The sequence below is a fragment of the Danio rerio genome, chromosome 7 (assembly GCF_052040795.2).
Source record: "Danio rerio strain M-AB ecotype USA chromosome 7, GRCz13ab, whole genome shotgun sequence".
NCBI classification, from domain to species: domain Eukaryota; kingdom Metazoa; phylum Chordata; class Actinopteri; order Cypriniformes; family Danionidae; genus Danio; species Danio rerio.
In genome coordinates, this window is record NC_141027.1 from 59,453,803 (window position 1) to 59,475,946 (window position 22,144).

General features: G+C 35.8%; 1 protein-coding gene across 2 annotated transcripts in view; it reads right to left on the bottom strand.

Moving 5' to 3' along the window:
- The window catches only part of dennd4c (DENN/MADD domain containing 4C), an 84,133-nt gene that overhangs the window by 43,755 nt on the left and 18,234 nt on the right, over positions 1-22,144 (bottom strand). For both annotated transcript variants that reach the window (XM_087261905.1, XM_087261904.1), the window contains exons 2-3: positions 6,961-7,271; positions 931-1,183 (exon numbers count right to left, since the gene is read on the bottom strand). In XM_087261905.1, coding sequence (XP_087118031.1) covers positions 931-1,183; positions 6,961-7,259 — 552 coding nt within the window. In that variant the 5' untranslated portion in view covers positions 7,260-7,271. The remainder of the gene's footprint in view (positions 1-930; positions 1,184-6,960; positions 7,272-22,144) is intronic.

Here is a 22,144-nt window from a genome sequence, read left to right on the forward strand (position 1 = left end):
ATTATTATTATTATTATTGGGGCTATGCTGCGTAAGAAAGAGCATCCGCTGCGTAAAACATAAGCTTGGATAAGTTGGCGGTTCATTCTACTGTGGCAACCCCAGATTAATAAAGGCACTAAGCCGAAAAGAAAATGAATGAATTAATAATTGAGGCTGCATGGTGGCGCAGTGGGTAGCACGATCGCCTTACAGCAAGAAGGTCGCTGGGTTAAGCCTCAGCTGGGTCAGCTGGCGTTTCTGTGTGGAGTTTGTATGTTCTCCCCGTGTTCGTGTGGGTTTTCTCCAGTTTCCCCCACAGTCCAAAGACATGTGCTGTAGCTCAATTGTCCGTAGTGTATGTGTGTGAATGAGTGTGTATGTATGTTTCCCAGTAATGGGTTGCAGTTGGAAGGGCATCTGCTGTGTAAAACATATGCTGGATAAGTTGGCGGTTTATTCCGCTGTGGCGACCACTGATTAATAAAGGGACTAAGCCAAAAAGAAATAGAATTAATGAATCATTATTATTAATAATATTATTATAAATGGCAGGAGCAATAAAAGCAATAATGACTAGAGTAATAATTTCATTTGAAAATTCATACGATAAAAAAGCAGTTATTTAAAATTGTAATAAATATTTAACAATTTATTACATTTAATAAATGGTGCCTTAGTGAACAGAATAATTTTCTTAAAAAAAAAAAACATGAAAAAAAAAGACCCCAAACATTTGACAGGTAGTGTATATATTCTTAAGCTGAAATAGTAGCAGAAAGAAACAGACTACTATCACTGACAGACTGCCTAACAATGCATCTCTTAATTCACAATAGCAGTTCAAAAATTATTATATAGGTAGCTGATGCTGAGCTAAGAATTTGCAGATTTACGCACAAACGCAGCATTTTTCTTTGTCAATATATTAACCTCACTCATTGAACTCACCATGCCACAGTTAAGGTTCTTGTCTACCTTGCAGAAGGTATGAGGAGGAGTCTCGCCCTTGTTTGTGATAATGACGCAGATGTCGGTCACAGCCAGTGAGTTCTGGGGTTGGACAGGAGGCGCTCGGCGGTAAGTGATGAATATGCGCTGGGATGTGGCAGAGCTGTTATTGACATTTGCACAGCGGCCAAACGGTGTGGCCTCTATGACCTCACAACCCTGAATGAGGCGCTCCTTACCTTCATACAGGACCCTACCAAAAAAAGCAAACTTTATTCAGCAATTAACACAAACAATTAAAAAGAAACAGAAAATAAAATTTGCTTTTCTGATTGAACTTTTCTGTTGCTGTTGTTTTTTTTAAAGCCACTTTACTGAATAGAAACACGCAACAACGAAATATGTCAATGACACTAAACCCTGCATTTCAGTAGACACTGAGATCCTTTTTATGAGTGATCCACTAGCAAACAATCTTGAAATGCCAGCAAGAAAAGCTTTCTTGCATAACAAGATTTCCAAGTTGTCTTTTCTGAAAACACAAATGTGCTGTGGGTATTGATGGGTGTTTGCATGCAAAGACATGAAGTAGAGAGAGAATGGAGAAGCTCATAAAACAGGGAGAGAACAGAACAGGGAGGGAATTGTATTTATTATTATTTTTTAATCAGAATCAATAATCCATCTTAGAAATGTTAAGTGGAATGTTATCATAATATTTTGAAATATGTGTTTCACACCTGGCAAAACAAAGTACAACATTTTATGATTACACAACGACTACCAATTTAAAATTAAGGTAATTTAATAAAGTTTTAGCTATTGGCATTGCTTCACTACTTTACATCAGCAATAATTAATTTCAGGGAAAAAAAAAAAAAAAATATATATATATATATATATATATATATATATATATAATATATATATATATATATATATATATATATATATATATATATATATATATATATATATATATATATATATATATATATATATATATAATCAATCACTTAGGGAGAAAAATATGACGGTCTGCTAAGTGTTTTATGGGCCAATAAGATCATTCGAAGATGATCAGCCCAGCCCAAAAAGTAAGTCGACCCAGTGGGAAACTGCCCGGTCTGCCCCAAATTAATCGCATGCGTTAACGCAATAATTTTGACAGCACTAATATATATATATATATATATTAGGGATGTAACGGTATTGTAAATACCGTCATACCGCAATATTAATTTTTTTCGATATTACCGAAGTCGCATGACTCGGTAAAACTATAGGTCTTCTGAGAAAATTTGCTCAGGCGAATGAAGCGAACGGGAGGTAACGAAAACTACAATTGCCATCAGCCCATGCTTGACCATCATCCCTTGCGGTCTGTTGTTGCTACAGATCCAGTAATGCAGAAATGGAGTGTGCTGCTAGAGCGGGGATGAAAAGAGCTGGAAAACTCTAAAGCAGGTCGCACACCAGAAGCGCCACTCGGCGCCGCAACACGGCGCGTACATGACAGATTAAAGTATCGCACACCAGACGCGCACATTCGAATGATATTTAACATGAAACTAATCAGATGGCGCTCTGTGGCGCGGCTGAAAAATGAACTGCGTCCTGAGCCGTCGCCGGGCGCCGCCGACAGCCGCCGACTTGCGGCGCCGGTGTGTGTATCCTGATAGAAACCTATGATTAGAATTCTAAAATACATGGCGCTGCGCGGCGCGCCGCCGAGCGTCGCTTCTGGTGTGCGACCTGCTTTACACGCACAGTTCAGTCCTGCATTATCTCCGTGTAAGTTCAGACTTCGCAAGTTTGATCAAGGCTGCAGTCTCTTCTTCTCAGTTTGATATGGAAAAGCAGATTATACCGAGGACACGGGTAAATCTTCAAAGGGAACCATGTACTTTATAACTTCATTCACATCACCCTGGCTTCGTTGTTTCACTTTCTCAACAATAAAATGTAAACATGATTTAAGGAACTGCCTATTTTCATTTTAATATTAGCAACTTAGACAGCAGAAATGTTGAGGCGTCGTGCTGCATATATGAGCGTCATCTTCACTGTGTGCATATTTATAACAAAACGGAGCCGATAACAACTGCCTCCTTTCAATTTCAGTGAAAATACGAAACACACCCTCTCTTTTGCTGAGTATCAGTTTTAAGAATCGATAATGGCCATTTTAAAAGTATAACATACAATAAGTTTATACATTATAGGAAATAAAGGCAAGCGATCAGTCAATATACAGAATGTACGTGGTTACATTAATCATTAACTTATCTTTGCGCTCAGCCAAAACACGTTACCTGAGAACAAGTAATAGATTCCAATGCCCAAAGTCAGGGAATATGTCGTTAGATAAAGACAACAAGATAAATGAAATATCCCGTTTAATAAATATAGTGAGATTAGATCCAGCGGGAGATGCTTGATGAGAAGTCCGACTAGCAGAGCTCTCATCTGGGTAGATGGGCTGAGTGTGATTAAATGTTGAATGTGATGAGTTTTCAACAATACTAAATTGAAACTTTATTTTTTTACATGGTTTAATAGTTTTTTGTTATTAAAATTGAAGTTCCTGTTTCAAAGCTTACAGATAGATGGCTAATTTGTATGTCATTGACACTTTTGGCACTTTTTTGGAGTATTTTCATAAGTTTTGTTTTTTCCTGTAAATGATTCAATAAATACCGTACCGTGACATTCATACCGAGGTATTACCGTACCGTGAAATTCTGATACCGTTACATCCCTAATATATATATATATATATATATATATATATATATATATATATATATATATATATATATAATTTTTTTTCCTAAAATTAATTATTGCTGATGTAAAGTAGTGAAGCAATGCCCATAGCTAAAACATTATTAAATCTCAGGAGCTAGGCAACATGGCGCCACTTACTCATGCAATGCTGTTATGTGTGAATAATAAAATAATTATTTTGTCAACTCTTTATTCAGCTTGACTTATAAATGACAAAGTTAATCTGTAAAATAGCAAGCAACCCGATTGTATTTCTGAGGGAGTGTGCCACTGACAAATATGTTTTTCTTGTAAAATATACATTTACTTTAATTAGTTTTAGTTTAGTTTATTTCTTAACAGGGTCAATGCACATTAAACAAAAATAATTAGCCAAGAATGTCTATGTGTCATCTGCAGACACTTGACCGAATGTTTACAAGTCACACCTATAAATAGAAAAAAAGCATCATAACACAAAATACTATCATATATATAAAATATGCAAACACAAATAACAAGACAAACAAGGGGTATGGGTTAAATGTTAAAATGAAAGTAAGTCCTTTCAATAGGTTACATGTTAAACATAATGATGATGATATAGTATTCTCTCTACATCATACTTTTGCCAAAAATTTTTTCTAAAAATAAGACATTGCAGAAATGCATAAATACGAGCACAAAGCAAAGCTAGTCACTTTCTTTCTGTCTGAGAACATAATTTAAATCCATTAGCTTATGTGTTTACAAGACTTAAAAACAGTACAAATCAGCCACCTTTAGCAACCCCAGTATCTTCTTACCTCTGTAGTTGAAAAATGTTTTTGCACATGGCACACAAAATTATCTATGTAATAAGATGAAAGAGTTAAGGAGAAGCATAGATGAATCTGTGAGTTGCGAGTTTTACCCCAGGCAGAGAAGAGACTGGCTGTGCAATTGTAATTCAATTTTAACCAATATTATCAAGTAAATTATATTCAAGTACACAGACATTTCTTAGACGTTTCCAAGTTTTGCATGACTGAAAGAAAGCCTAAGTTAAGCCTAACTATTGAACTACACTTTTTACCGCATGAACTTTATTCCACGGTTTAGCTGAAACTTTGCAAAATCAAATGCATCGATAAGAAAACACTTTATTTAATTTACTTTGGATTAAAACATCTACTGTGAAAGATTGAAAATAATTTAAACCTAAAATAATAAGCCAAGTTCATATCCAGAAGATCAGATGAAGCCATGTTAATTTAAACTGTAATCTTTTACTGTACTGCAAAACAAGCTATTGAAGCACACAGTTATGCAGAGATATTCTTTCTCAGTAGATTCCGCTGAGCCTAAATGAAATATGCAGTACAGCTTTAAAAGCTTTATACACACTAAGTGCCATAAAAAGCTTTACTAATAAGTGTACATTACATCATCTTGATATTTAATAATGTGGTGTGGCAAGCAAAGACCAAATGCAATGGGTGTGGTACTACATATATGACAAAACACATATTAAAACGGGGTTATAATGATAGATTAAAAAGGTGTCCTTGCTGTGCTTTGGCCAGAGCGAGGGTGAGTCAACACATAGAAGAAAAGGCTGCCCTAGTGGTAGCAACACAGCAGGCTATATCCATAAAAGAGTGGAGGCCTTGAGCTGAACTATAAAACTCATAGTCAGCTGGTGCTGAATGTATGCCACAAATAGATTTTAAAATGCTTGTGTCCCAGTTCAGAAATGCAAACTTAAATTCTGATTATGACAGGGACCAAAGTGAGAGAAATGTTGTATCTATGTATATGCAAAATGTGATTTCAACACACAAATAAATGGTGCAGCTATTTTAACAGGAATGACATCACTGTAATCTTTATGTGCAAATTTAAACAATTAAAAAATGCAGTTTAAGTCATAAAATGAACGAGAAAATTATTAAACAATTGTTTTACTGACTGTATTTAAAGGATTTACGGGCCCATGAGGTTTAAATGTAAAAGACAATTGGACAATTCTCATTTTGAATGAAATTTTGCAGAATCTGTGAATCACGGTTTGTTGCATATCAATCAATTCGAAACAATGTTTACATAAACTCAGTCATGATGTGATGTGTAGACCTACAGTCTTCCGACCATTAGAATTTGCACCGTGTTTTAAAACAATCCTTAAGAAAATCATTCTCTCTCATGCTAAATTAAAAAAAATAAAAAAATCTCTTCAACTTCTGATGTGAAGTTTGACTGCAAATTTAGTTTTGTCCAAAAACATGCATCTTGTTTTTTTGCCTAATGTCAACTTTAAAGGGCACCTACAGTAGGTTACCCCGTTTTTCAGATTCAAGATGAGTATTTTGTGTCTCCAGAATGTGTCTGTAAAATGTCACTCAAAACAACAAATTAGATTTTTTATCATACCTTTTATAAGATTCTATCTTAAACCGTTTTGCACCAGGTGGCGGTTTTGTTGTACTGTGCTTTTATGGCTAGTCCTCCCCGCCCACCATTTCAACGTGCCTTTCTTGGTGCCTTAATCGCCTTCCTCAGACAACAGACAGACTTAATGGAAACAGATCTCAAGTAGCGTTTGTGAAAAATACAACAGTAAGAACTTTACCAATGAGTATTTGTTGTAGAGTTGCTACGAAGAGTCACACACAATGTCGTTACAAAGTTCACGCACACACACAAATATATACACACATACACAGCGCAGACGCAGACAGACATACAGACAGTGTTTAGCTTTGCACTCGTTTTGCACGCAAATGTGACAAGATACAGGTTAATCTCCACTGCTGTATGAATATTTGTTATGTTAATGGAAAATAAACCTGATTTAACGTCCACAAATCGCGATTGAAGCGTCTTCTTTTATAATTGTACTAACACGCAGCTGTGGTCCAGATTTTTTATGACCGTATGAACCCTGACTTAACCAATAGGCTATTGACGCCAACTTTTGTGTTGTTTTTATTATGCAAGTAAATGGCAAGTTAATAATTACCTTTTTGAAAATACTCTTCAATCTAAACCATCCTGCAGTACAACATTAAAGATTGAAAATTTTGAGTCAAGACTTTTGAGGGCCTTAATTGAAACAGATCATGCAGACAACTTCAATGTTTTTGAGAGGGACGGAGATCTAGTGTTGTATCTACAGGGAAAGTGAGCTGTAAAAAACACACATCATATTTCACTAACTAAAAAGCATCTATTCCAGGGTACCTCTACACAGTGAAACAGCCATTCACCATACAAACTCACCCAATGTCAATGAGCGGGGGCTTCCCTCGACCCCTCTTGTAACATAGGAAGAGTTCTGGGCTCTTGAGGCTGCCATGGTTGAGATTGGCCGGCTGGCCGCTGTAGGTGCTCTCGATGCATGTGAAACCTTCAGGCACAGTTTCTCCAGAAGACTTGTTGATGACAGCAAGGTCTGTGATTGGTGCCTTGGGCCCACTGGACTTGGCTTCAGATATATCCTGCTCTAGTGGTGTAGACTTGTCTGTCAGGCCAGCCACAACGAAGTAGTCCGTCACGCGGTGACCCTTATCCTCAATCATGGCTGGACAGACCTGTTCGGAGAGAAGATACTATTAAGTTGACATGCTTGTAGGTCTTGGGACTTAGCAACCACCACCACCACAAAAAAAATAAAAATGTAAACAGTATTAAACAGTCCATCAATGCAGTTGTACATTAGGTCAATAATACAATTTTCATAACATTAAACAAATATATATAGAGCTTGAGAGGTACTGCAAAGAGGAAAGGGCAAACATTCCCAAAGACAGGTGTCCCAAGCTTGTGGCATCATATTCAAAAAGACTTGAGGCTGTAATTGCTGCCAAACATGCATCAACAAAGTATTGAGCAAAGGCTGTGAATACTGATTTAGATGCGTATTTGTTTTTTGTTTTTTTTACAAATTCAAAAACTCTTTTTTCACATTGTCATTATAGGGTCTCATGTGTAGAATTTTGAGGAAATAAATGATTTTAATAAATTTTGAAATAAGGCTGTAACATAAAAAAATGTGGAAAAAGTGAAGCGCTATGAATACTTTGGATGCACTGTACAGTAGCAATCATAATTTTTAACCCCCTTACATTTACATTTAGCAGATGCTTTTATTCAAAGCGACTTACAAATGAGGACTGAATAGCAGATTAGGAAGGAAAATGGAGACTTTCATAGTATGTATTCACAGTATGTTTGATAATATTTTTTCTTCGGGAGAAATGTTATTTGTTTTTTTGGGGGGGGGGGGGTTGGTTGGGCAAAAATAAAAGCAGTTTTTAATTTGTAAAAAATATTTTAAGGTAGGAAAAAAAAATATATATATATATACAAATACTTGTGCTTTCAAAACTGATTCTTGAAATCACAATTAGATTAAAAATTGATACATGATTTTGAATTAAAATTTCTGTTCAAAGATGTGTTCAGAGTTGATTCCAGAATGCTGTTTAGTGTGCAGAAGGAAATAAACTGGTTGGTCGAAGCACAGCACCAAGAGATGTTTAACACATCCCTGTGCATGAACACAACTGAGGTATAAAGACTTTATTAATATTTGGAGTGCACTGCATTTTGCATGATAATTTAGCTACTTTTTTATTTTTCACCACTAAACACCTGTAAATTATCGGCATGGTATGTCAAGGCAAATTGGGACCAGAAAACTACAAGGATTTGGTGTAAGTTTGACTTCTTAAGGGCAGTGGATGCACTCTCTAACCTGGAAGAAACTCTGGAATCACTTCCTCTTTTGTGCAGTAGTTGCCCTATGTGCTTTTTTGCATGGCTTTTTCAGCCATCGATAAACTTTCATAGAAAGATGGATGTGAGTATTTAATTTTCCATTTACAGCATCAATTATGTAATTTAAACATATATAGTAAAATATATTTGAGGAGTCATTTAGGTGCCCCAGTGTTAATTAGATAAAAGGGTGTATAAACATATGCAGTGAGTGCAGAAACTGCATTGAAAATACTGTGGTAAAATAAAATTTAAAGACATGACATGGAACAATGGGATTTAATGCAGTGCTTCAATGTTTGTTTTAAACCCACTTTATACATTGCATATCAATCAGAAAGTGAAGATCATTGATTTTAAACAAACCAGATCTTAATGTGGTGAGTTATTAATGGCATGACATTTATTGCAAAACCCAAACAACCTGAATGCATGGGGCAAAGACGAGGATCCATCCTGCCATCTATGTGGACATTTTAACAAGATTACCCAAGGTTTACGGAGAAAGTTGCTACAGATGGAGACACACTAAATCCTCATTGAAACGGCCAAATGAATGGGCATACAGAGGGTTAAAGTAAATAGACATAAGAAAAAAACTGTTTTCAGAAGCAAGAGGAAATTTTTCCCCATGTTAAGCAGAACTGGTAATACTTTGCTCTCTAGTATTTTGTATGAAGCATCTGACTGGGATTAAAAATTCTGATTTTATTTGTCACATACAGAGTATGATATGCAGTGAAATGTATAGAGAACCACTCGTGACCTTAAAATAATTACAACAATAAGAAACTAAATTCTAAAAAATAGAAGTTTTATGCAATAGAAAGTAAAAGCAAATTTAAATTTAAAGACTTGTAATATAGGGTGCTTTCACACTTGGTTTAATTGCCTGGACAGTACCCAAGTTTTATTGTCACCGCTTGCCACCTTCTCAGTAGAGTTGTGAACCTATACTGGTCTCATGGTTTGGTTCGGTTACGATTATCATGCCTTCGATTCAGTTCAATTCGATATCTCGGTGCATCGACGATGCTTTCCATAAACAGTGTTATATTTTAGGGGGGAGGCTATAACAAGCTGTCTGTATAAACACACAGAGACACAGCACCACACTGTCTCTCATTCAATCACATACACAAACATAGACAGCACCAAACAAACAAACAAACAAACACACAAACAAACAAACACACAAACACACAAACACACACACACACTTAAGCCCACGCAACAGGAAGAGCTTGCGCTGAGTGGAGCAAAAAACACGAAAAAAAGAAGCACTTTTCCGACGGTCTCTTACTGAGATCTGCTCTCAGCGCGAGCTCTCCCGGCTAAACACATATTGCGAGGGCTTAAACGAAGCAGTGGTCGTAATGTCGAGCGAAAAAAAAGAAAGACAGCTGTGAAACATAACCAGCTTTGTCTTTTTGTAGGAAACACACTTTAGATCTTTTTAGGGTTTTTGAGTTATTGCCGTCTATAACTGAATGTGTGTCAGGAATATCGAAAACAAAACCAACTGAACCGCGCTCATTTCTGGCGCCCCCCTGGATACACAGCGCCTGTAGCATTTGCCTATGTAGCCTATGCCACAGGCCGACCCCGAGTTGGCTGTGTTGTAAATACTTGCTCCCGCCTCCCTCACGACAGAGCGCATAGGAGATAAATGACGTCAGTACATAATAACCGGTTATGAGTATTACTGAACCGATACCGAATTGTCCGCTTCTGCATCGCAGTGCACTGAAGAAAGATTTAATTTTGACACCCCTACTTCTCAGTTGGTTTTTCCTTCGGTTGGGGTTTCTCTATCTTTTTTCCATCTGAATCCCGGTATGCTTGCATCAGAAAGCGACTCCTGTCTATCTGCCGCAAAACTATTATAAACGTTCAGAACATCACGCAATGTCTGCAGAAGCTGTTTTTGGGGAAGACAAGCAGACATTATCACTGTGCCTGCCCTGTCTCATTCCCCCTTTTCAGCAAGGTACAGTACATGATACATAGACACACACACACAGACGAACATGCAAATTAATGTTATGAAAATGATAGTTTGTTGTACTGTTGATGGTGACCAGAGTTCGCATGAACTGTACCCCAGACAGCCTTTTAGTCAGACTTGGTTGTTTCAGTCGGGTACGGTTCTTTGTTGTGGACCCAAGTTCAGAAGATACGTTCACACTAGCTGAACATACCAAACTCTGATGTCAAAACAACCTGGGTATGGACCAAAAGTGCTGGTGTGAAATTGAGTAAGTGTTTGTAGAAAAAAAGTAGAAAGTATAACAATAAAAAAAGACCATATGTGCAAACAAAAACATGTAAGTGTTTCTAACAAAGTTCCTGGTGCATCAGAAAGGGAAGAAGTGTATCCGATTTGCAAGCTGTCCTCAAAAAAAGCTTGTCTTTCCAGAACCAGATTTGATTGTTCTGTCCAGGAGCACAAGAAAGGAGTGGTGTTGACTCTCCCCTACAGGCTAGCCATCGCTCAAAAGTTAAAGAAGGCTTAGTATCAAGACGCTTCTATTTAATATTGAAAATGAATGAAGCTTTGTTTCTTGCTAAAGTCGCACACATAGTTGCTCTTGTGGAAATGCATCACTGATGGTAATTTCACCTTATTCATTCCTCTAAAAATATTTTAAAACCTGTCAACATTGCCTATTCCTAACTTAAATATATTTTAGATTGTGTAAAGGACAATTTACTACTACAAACATTTAAATTTTGTTTAATTTATTTGACAATTAATTTAACTTTATTGGTGAATTCATATTTTGTTTGGGTAACACTTTACAATACGATTGTCGTAGTTAATAGCTAATAATAGTTCATGTATTTACTTGCATGGAAAAACAATGAACAATACATTTATTACAGCATATATTTATCCGTGTTAATGAAAAATAAAGTTGTGTATTGTTAGTTAACTCACAATGCATCAACAAGCATGAATTTGGAATTTAATAATGCATTAAAGGGTGACGCAGTGGAGCAGTAGGTAGTCCTGTCGCCTTACAGCAAAAAGGTCGCTGGGTCGATCGTCAGGTCAGTTGCCGTTTCTGTGTGGAGTTTGCATGTTCTCCCAGTGTTTGCGTGGGTTTCCTCCGGGTGCTACTGTTTCCCCCACAGTCCAAAGACATGTGATACAGGTGAATTGGGTATAGGCTAAATTGTGCGTAGTGTATAAGTGTGTGTGAGAATGTGTGTGTGGATCTCCCCCAGAGATGGGTTGCGGCTGGAAGGGCATCCACTGCGTGAAAATGTGCTGGATAAATTGGCGGTTCATTCCGCTGAGGTGACCCCAGATTATTAAGGGACTAAGCCAACAAGAAAATGAATGAATGAATGAATAAATGAATAATGCATTACATTGTTGAACTTTGAATAATAAAGCTGTGCAAGTACTGTGGAGACACAGTGGCTCAGTGGTTAGCGATGACGCCCCACAGCAAGAATGTTGCTGGTTAAAATCCCAGCTGGGCCAGTTGCCGTTTCCAGTTTGCATCTTCTCCTTGTGTTCAAGTGAGTTTCCTCTTGGTGCTCTAGTTTCCCCCACAGTCCAAAGACATGCGCTATAGGGGAATTGAATTGAACTATATTGGTCGTAGAGTGTGAATTAGGGTATATATGGATGTTTCCCAGTACCAGGTTGTGGCTGGAAGGGCATCCGCTCCGCAGGAATCAACGCTAAGGATTTTTTTTACCGCCCTGATCTGGCCAGTGGTTTAGATTTTTACTTGCCCTGCCAAAATTTTCACTGGAACCACCAAACAAAAGATGTTAATAGCTGTTTCTTAGCCATATACAATATTTAAAATAATGTTTCAAAAGCCAAACATAGTTTAGTTTGGGGTAAGTTTTATATATTTTTTTCCATGTTTTTTAAAGTAAAATTATTCAGTTCATCAAGTTCATTAATTGTAAAAGTTTTTTTTAATTGTTGAATATTTATTACAATTTTAAATAACTGACTTTTTTATTGTATACAGTTTCAAATAAAAGCATTACTGCAGACATTATTGCTTTTAATACTATTAGTTTTATTAATAATAATAATAACAATAACAACAACAACAACAACAACAACAACAACAACAACAACAACAACAACAACAACAATTAATATTAGAGTGATTTCTGAAGGATCATGTGACTTAAGACTGGCAAAAAACTGGATTAAAATTTCATGTTTTAAAATCATTGGAAAAAATTATTAAATTAAATGATACACTACTTTTAAATAGTTATTTTATAGTATGATAACATTTCAAAATTTAAAATTTGTACTGTATTTATGATTAAATAAATGCAGCTTTGGTGAACAGGAGAAGCTTATTTTAAATTATTTAACAATTGTACTGGCCCCAAACTTTTGACCAGTTGTGCAACTTATATTTTATAAGTGAAAATGTGCACTTTAATTTTGACAACCACAGACATAGTCACCAAATAAAAATCAGAGGTCAGACACTCTCATACAGAGCCTCATTTCAGTTGTCAAGTTTTGTACAAATCTATCTATTAAATTAATCAATCTATTAAAAAATGTTGGTTAGAATTAAGCATTATAGGCTTAAATTAGAGCAATAACAGATGAACAGAGACAGATCATGAAGCAGATCAATGTTGATTTTTCGAGCTGTCAGTGCAGAAATGAACAAAACAATAGGCTTAACACAACCTATTATAAGATTAAAATATGGAAAAATGATCAGAAGGTAAAATTTCCTAACGGATAAACAGCTCTTGTTAATATTTCAGCATGCTTTCACTTTCGTATTAGACATGAAATGCACATTTGTCGTTAGTAATGACATCTCGCCCTACTCTCTTCATATAGCTGTATATATGGCTGTTACACAATCATAAGACACTGTGATATAGCCTGGGTTGTTAGTTCGTTGGACCGTTTTGTTTTCTCACTACAATCGATCAGCTCAATCGAACAGAGACCCCCTCATTCAGGCAATCTTGGACCGATTGATTTGGCGCAGATCCGAGCACAAATGCTAGACTCACATATGCCAAACAAACCGCGCTAACCGCGGGGAAACGAGTCAGATTCCAAAACAAACTTCTGTGTGAAAGCTCCCTAAGAATGTGTTTGTACACAATTGACAAACAGTCGCAGCCAAACTTTTGTGACAAGGCAGCACTGACCTGATCGGGCCAGTAACCATTCTGTACACTGGCCCGAGCGTCTCGCATGCTATAAGTTGTAGGTACATTCTGCTGTGGCGACCCTTGATGAATAAAGGGACTAAGCTGAAGGAAAATGAATGAATGAATGCAAGCAATGTTACTCATCATATCATGTTAGTAAATACATTAACTATGAACTGAGCAAAACTTAATTTAAACCACTACCTTTATTTCAATGATTGATACATTTCATCCCCGTTGTTTAACACTATTACTATAGCCATTTTGACTGTTTTTAAATTTTCCAATTAAGATTTTGTAAAATAGTATACTGACTTCCTAAATTCCTAAATGTGTGTATATTTCATTCAAACATTTAAACTACAAAACAGTTCTGAGCTTTTCCACCTTGAATGGCCACAATAGTCAAACTGCCCACATTCATTTCAGCACCTGCTTCTTCTTCATGTCTTTGAATATGCTTGCCTCTGTCACCTAGCAACATTCCGCTAACTAAAACATAACTTTGCTACAGACATATCCTTCAAACTAGCAAAAAAATACATTTCTAATCTCCCACTTGAGAAAGTGAGGTACACAGCTTCAGTGCCAGTCTAGTTAGTCCTATTCAATTATAGACCATGTTATAAAAATTTGGGCTGCAACAACGAATCGATTAAATCAATAAAAATCGATTACTTAAAGTGTTGGCAATGAATTTCATAATCGATTTGTTGTGTCGCGCAACACGGAGATGTTTGATTAAAAAAAGAGCACTTTAGTTCAGCGCGGAGTGGAGAGAACACGGCCCCTCTCCGTCTCTCGCGCACTGATACAGAGTTCAGTGCCTCAAGAAGACAGGGATGATGCGGAAGAATCTCTACAGAATCCTGCTTTTGTTCTGTTTTAAAGTGAGAACTGTAGAGTCCCTGGTGCTGGTGTTTGTGTCTGGCGATGAGCCAGAGAAAGACAGCGGGTTAAAGTTGTTTTTGTTTTCGGTATTCCTGACACATTCAGTGATGGAAGGCATTAACTTAAAAACCTCACACCCAAAAAATATTTAAATTGTGTTTCCTAACCGTTTAATGCTTCATTTATGTTTTAGATATGTAAATACACACAAGTACTAGTAAAACAATACATTTAGAGTTTGTAAAATGGAAAAGGAAGTCTAAGAATCCATTCAAATATAATTTGCTGATGTGTTTTATTCATATCAGATACACATTACACATAGTGAAAAGTAACTATAAAGTTGAATCTTTGCTTCTCTAAGTTCACCAGCCACTTACTTGCATGTATTTTGGGAGTAACTTATGAATGTACCTGCTGAATCCTGCGTGTTTTGCTTTTTATGAATGAGGCAGCGGCCACAAGTAAACATGGAGACATCCATCTCACGTTATAGATGATGATCATTTACATGTTTATGTGAATTGGAATATCAGGTAGTTGATGACATGATGAGCAAACGTGTGAATATGTTGAGTCAAAACAGAATAAACTAAATAAAAGGCATACATCTGTCATACATCACTGTTGTGGCTTTGGTGTGTCACGAGACAAACATGATGCATTGCCACGGAAACATTAAGGGTGAATGTTCTAAAAAACTGACTACCTTGCCAAAAGGAATCTTTTAAACTCAGCAGTGAAAGAGTTAATAACAGCAGGAAAGCAGTTACTTTGCATTGCAAGACTTAAGACACATTTTTTGGATCCCTCATTTTTCATCTGTAGTCATGTATAGCTGCACTGCAGAAAACTTTTCTTTCTTAGTCATTTTGTCTCATTTCCTGTTTAAATATCAAAAAAAAATCTTATATCAAGAACAGCCAAGAACAATGGCATGAGAAAATGAAGCGATGCTGAAAACAGTATAACATTTAACATTATATCTTATTAAGATATTTTTTCTTACCCTATTGGCAAATAATTTAGCTTGTTTTAAGCAAACAATCACTTAATTATGAGGTTAAGTGATTTCTCATGCTATTTCATGTGTCTAGTATGTATCTTCATTTAAAAACATTAAGATATTTGGATTGAAAACGGATTGAAAAACATCAAATAAACTTATATTTAATAATAAGTTAATAAGGTATTTTAGCTTGATCAGTGTCTGTCTCTATCACTGATGCCTGTTTATCTGATGTAACACATGATAAGAAGCAGACACACACGTGGGAACAGTGGGCGGGGAGAAGTAGTTAATTTGGAATTAAAGCCACAGGCTTTAACAACAGCTACAGTATACTCAGACACTAAAATGGGCAGATTCTGGAGGCTATAATAAATTATCTGATAAGTATTTTAAGCTGAAACTTTGCAGACACATTCTGGAGACACCAAAGTATCATCTTACAGCTTGTAAAAGAGAAAAAAAAAAAAAAAAAATATATATATATATATATATATATATATATATATATATATATATATATATATATATATATATATATATTAGCGCTGTCAAAATTAACGCGTTAACGCTTGCGATTAATTTGAAATAATTAACGCGTTAAAAAAAATTAACGCAATTAACGCATTTTTTTTCCTGTTGTGGCCAGGGGCAGACCCGGCAATTTCCAACTATTTCGACATACTTTTTGGGCCGGGCTGATCATTTGCTTATGATCTGATCGGCCCATAAAACACTCAGCAGACTGTCATGTTTTTCTGCCTGAGTGATTGACGGTGCTGCGAGCTGTCACGCTCTGAAAGTGAGATGTTTCTTTTCCGGACAAAGCAGCCGTGTGACATAATCTGCAGCCCTTTGGTTCTTTTCTTTATTGACATTGGGCTGACCCAATCACAAACTTCCATGTTGGGCTCTGTGTAACGTAGGTGTGTATTCGTCAAAATAGCAGTGAGTCCCGCCTGTTTCTTATGCGCCGGTCCGTGCCGGGCCGGGTGAGCAGGCTTTTGCGTCTGTCTGCACTCTGCAGCGGGGCACAGATCAATATACTCCTGTCTATTCTAGTTACCTATCTGTCCATATAAATATACTTTTTAAAACCTTTTAATCTGCACCACGGCCGCGGCAAATTCCTATGCTGTTTCCTTAACCTGCAAGTCTTTATTTTACAAATTATAAAGAATGTCTGCTTCTTACGATCTATGAGGGGTCATTCATGTATTTTAAGATGCACTCGTTCAGAAGACAAGCGCATGAGATATTATGACATTGTGTTTTTGATCATCAGCATGATGTAGGCTTATAGTGACAATAATATTTATATAATAAGGATATTATAATGATATTTATACATGACCAAACTAGTGTGCAACTTAAGCAACTTTTTTTTTTACATTTAGTTTTGTAGTTCTGCCCAAACAAATATTTGTTGCCTTTTTTTATTTTTTCTCGTTATTTCCTATATGTGGCTTTTGTGCTTTTATAGAATGGGAGTTGGTAAACAGGAGTTTCTATGCATTCTATGCATTCATTAATGCCCGCCAACGAATAATAATCTCCAGGACTTATCTCCAAGTGACTATTGCCCAAATCCAGCCTTTTCCAAATAACCTCATGCAGCAACCATCCAAAACAAACCAGTAGATACCTGGAATACCCAAATAACTGCACAATACAGTGCTGAAAAACTCAAAATGTTAGCAACTGCAAAAAAAAGTTACACTACAAATATAAATGTCTAATTTAAAATCTTGATAGGTAAGAGGTGCAAAATCTTGAATGTTTATGAAGCACTGCTCAAAGGGTTTAACAGCCTGTCATGGTTGACAAGTGAGAAATGTCTGAAAAATCTGTACAATTCCAGAAATTCCATGACCTGTGGGAACCCTGTAAGTCAATCATCTCTAATCCCAAAGTAACTCAAGTCATCTCTCTAATGAGATGTTACTTGGTTACATGCCATGTAGCAAAAGCTTAGAGCAGTAATTATAGGTAGATCCTGAGCATCCTGATGTTTAACACATTACTTTAGGTGCAATCATTATGCAACAAGATTGTAAAGTTCCTGTTCTGCCGTTCTATCCAGTGCTGATACTGCAAACTTGGCATAAGAGCTACACAATTTTGGCACTTTGGAAAAAATGTTATATTGTATTTCTATTTTATTAAAAAAAAAATTTGACCACCCTTTAAACAAGGTTAACGATGGCTGATCTGAACGAAAATCGGTGGGCATGTTTAACTCATGGTCCTAAAGGTCTGTACGAATTTTAAAAAATAAATAAATAAAATCGGCCACTAGAGGGCGATTTTACGTTTTTAGTGTGTAATGGGTTGTGTATTACACATCCTGTTGCACAGGCACACAAAATACATATATTGATTGACCCTAATACATTTTGCTCGCTTTGACATAGATATGCAATCAAATGGTTTCACTCTGCTAAACTATAGATACAGACGTGCTGGTACTAAACATAAAAATATGAAAATAAATGCCATTTGAAAGGTTTTATATATATGCGTGTGTGTTTGTTTGTGTTTGTGTGTTGTGTGTGTGTGTTCATATACCGTCACCTTAGAATTATAAGGTTCTATCTGACATTTTTGTCAAAATAGAGTTATTGACATATTCTTATTAAATGACAACTTATTAACATTATGGGATGATTTTTTATAAGTTGTTTACATTTTTAGACTTCTTATTTTAAAAACAAATGTTACACACATACTGTTTGCTATGGAATGCAAAAACTTTGAAACTCAATATCTCAAAATCATTCAACACAGACAGAACCTTATAATTCTAAGGTTATGATATATACATATATATGTATTATTTATACAGAACTCGGCATACATGAGTACACCCTATTTTGAAAATGAATATTTTTAGATTATGAATTAATATATAGTTAATATATTAAAGCATTTATTAAAATAACATATTAGTCAAACAAATATTAATTAGAAAAAGAAATATAATACATTTAAATTTTATATATAGTTTGATTCTCTTGATTTTTCCTCTTTGCAAATCTTTTATTGAATATGTTCCTTTATTTATAAATTTGGGTGTACTAACTTTTGGACCATTATCTTAAGTTATTTTGTTAGATTATCTAGTACTGACTAAACGTATGTATATGCACAAATATAATATTGTATAGCATCAAATAGAAAATTTTAATTTTAAAAATAGATTTGTGATATTCCTATATGCTGAGCACTGCATAGTTTATATCTTGCATAAAAAAAATCTAAATTTTCAACAGTTGAATTTGATAACAGTATCATTAATATACAGTACACATTATAACTGCCATAAGCCTATAAACCAAACCAAACAAAAGAACAGCTGAATGATGGATCCTGTTGCATAAACTCATGCTTGCTGCCAAAGAAACTGATCTTTGGGTTAAGATTATTGCAAAGGTTAAGAAACCACCGAAATTGCTGAAAAGTATAAAACTACATGATTACATTTGTGCACATAAAAGATAATGACTTTAAACATATGACATAGACATAAACAACCAAAATAACCGACATGGAAAAATTGCATCATTTATTGATTCTAAATGTTGGTTTTATTTATTTTTCCAGCCTTAATTCATAATTCAACCTCAAAGAACTATTGCTACTACTTATAATCTGTTGGACTTTTACATTCATTCATGTTGTCTGTGTTCGCTTGAACAGATCTGTGAAAATTGAAATTAAAAACTTTCACGCACTTGGTTGTCTGTTCAAGAGAAGATGGGTGAAAATAAACCAGCAGCAAAGATGTACACTAAAAAAAGAACTCTGCAAAATAGAAACAGAAATATAATAAGCATTGACAGGCTCAGGTATGTATGCTGCAAAACTAGCTTAATTTAGAAAAAGAAAGAAAGATGAACTTCTCTACAGTAATTCACCTGTACAGCATATCTTTGGACTTGTGGGGGGAACTGGAGCACCCGGAGGAAACCCACACGAACACGGAGAGAACATGCAAACTCCACACAGAAATGCCAACTGACCCAGCCATGGCTCGAATCAGCAACCTTCTTGCTGTGAGGCAACAGAACTACCTACTGCGCCACCGCATCGCCCATGCTGTTGAAATATTCGCTTTGAAAAAGTGCATTCCATGCCGCAATGTCTGTTTTTGTTTTGGTCCCTTTAACCGGCCTAATGCCAATTTAGCCAATTATATTACAGCACTCCGGGCTGGTGGAAATCCACGTATTTGATTAATTTAGTCAGGTAGATTCAGTCACTCAAAGCATGCATCTGTGACCAAAATGTGAGTAGCGGAGACTTTGAAATGAGATGCAAATTCAGAGTTCCACATGAGGAGGTTATTAATTAGAAAATAATATAAATATTATGAAAGAAAACATTAGGTGAGTATCCCAGTGATGGGTTCAGCTGGAGAGGGCATCCGCTGCGTAAAAACGTGCTGGATAAGTTGGTGGTTCATTCCGCTGAGGCGACCTCGGATTATTAAAAGGACTAAGCCGAAAAGAAAATGAATGAATGAACATTAGGTGAGCAGGTAACATTGTGACACCGTGTCCACTACGTGACAAAATTTGCAGTGACAAGCAATTTGGCTGTTTGCATCAGATTTGATATGACAAAAATTAATACAGCCATTCAAAAATCCTAAAATAGTGCACTCACTGCACTCCACAAAATGGTAAGGTTTATAATCAAATTACTACACATTAAAGCATTAACATTAGTTAATGTACATGCTGAAACACTGATATTTGTTGGCTTTCACCGAGTCACAGTTCTAAAGTTTTGACTATACATGGCAATAAATGTCACGTAAAATGGAATTCAAACTCACATTATTAGCATTTAACACTGAATAAAGCACATAAGATTAGGGCTGCTCGATTATGGGAAAAATCATAATCACCATTATTTTTTGATCATTATCACGATAATTCAAAACGATTATCAGTTGAAGTCAAAATTATTTGCCCTCCTGTGAATAATTTTTTTACATATAAATATTTCCCAAATTATATTTAACAAAGACATTTTTCACAGTATTTCCTATAATATATTTTTCTTCAGAGGCTTATTTTTTTATTTCGGCAAGAATGAAAGCAGGTTTAAATATTTTGAAACCTATTTTAATAGCTCAATATTATTAGACCCCTTAAGCAATATAGATTTTATTGTTTTTGTATTGTCTGCAGAAGAAACTACTGTTATACAATTACTTACCTAATTACTCTAATTAAGCCTTTGAATGTCACTTTAAGCTGAATACTAGCATCTTAAAAATTACCTAGTAAAATATAATGTAATGTCATCATAGCAAAGATTATATTAGAGAATATTAGAGAATAAATCAGTTATTAGAAATTTGTTATTAAAACTATTATGTTTTAAAAATGGGTTGAAAATAAATCTTTCCATTAAACAGAAATTGGGGGAAATAATTATTTAAAAATACAGGAGGGCTAATAATTCTGACTTTAACTGTATATATGCAGTTATTTTCCTCCCTGTAAAAAAGGAAAAGAAAATAAATACAATAGAATAAAAAAAATATTAAACAAACTGTGCTTAAGCTTTTTCACTGTAAGAAACAAAAGGTCTTTAGTCACGAGCAGTGAGGGGTTTTCTCCATTTGTTGTTAGATTATTGATAAAAACAGTCAGCAGCAGGAATATTGCGCGCTGTCATTTTAAGAATAGTGCGGTTCAGATATGGTTGCTCTTTCGCGTGTCTTTTGATTCTCAACTGGTTGTTTATTACACAAATGAGGGTTAAAATGAATAATCACTAAACACTGCGCTCTGACACAAATGTGCATGTATTTGACCATTAAAGCACCCGAAATAAGATGGTGTTAAAAGGCCATGAAAGCCCCTCGTTTCAGCAGGGTGTTTTCACACCTCTACTTTGGAAAAAGTCAGAAAAGTGGGCGTGTCCAGCTCTGTTTAAGGGGAAGTATATAAACAAGATATTTGATTCGAGGAACTGCTCTAAGCGTGTATTTTTCATGCAATGTTTGATACCGCACGGCGAATGAGAGAAAAAAACCTCAGCATTTCCTGGAAACTTAGATGCACTCGGCAGGTAGCGTCAGAAAGCCGCGTGTGTTATTCCGGTCACTAAATGCGGTGAAAACCCTACACGAGGTTAAAGTTTGGTTATGGTGCTAACATGTTTACACTCTGTGCAATGGTTAACTTAGTTTGAAACGAACAAACTGAGTAAACAAAGAGCACTGTTCGCTCACTTACCAAATCTGTAGAGACAGGACAATCACCAGCAACAAGAGCCGCGTCTTTATGAAGAGAAAACTACAAGCGAATCCGGATCTCAGCGTTTGCAGATGAGAACAGCTCTCAGGTAAACAATAATCCTCCTTAGACACGCAAGTTATTGTTGTCGAGCGTCGCGTACACTGTTAATCCACACGTGAGTCTGAGCTCTCACAGAGAGAAAATGAAAACGAAACTTAACTGCAGCAAACTATAAAAGCAACACTTCATGCTTGTTTTGCCAATACAACGTGGTGTGTCTGTCGTCTAAACACTGTGACTGTAATGAATATTAATGAAGTTGTACATTAGAGAACACTGATTGGTTTGAACCAAG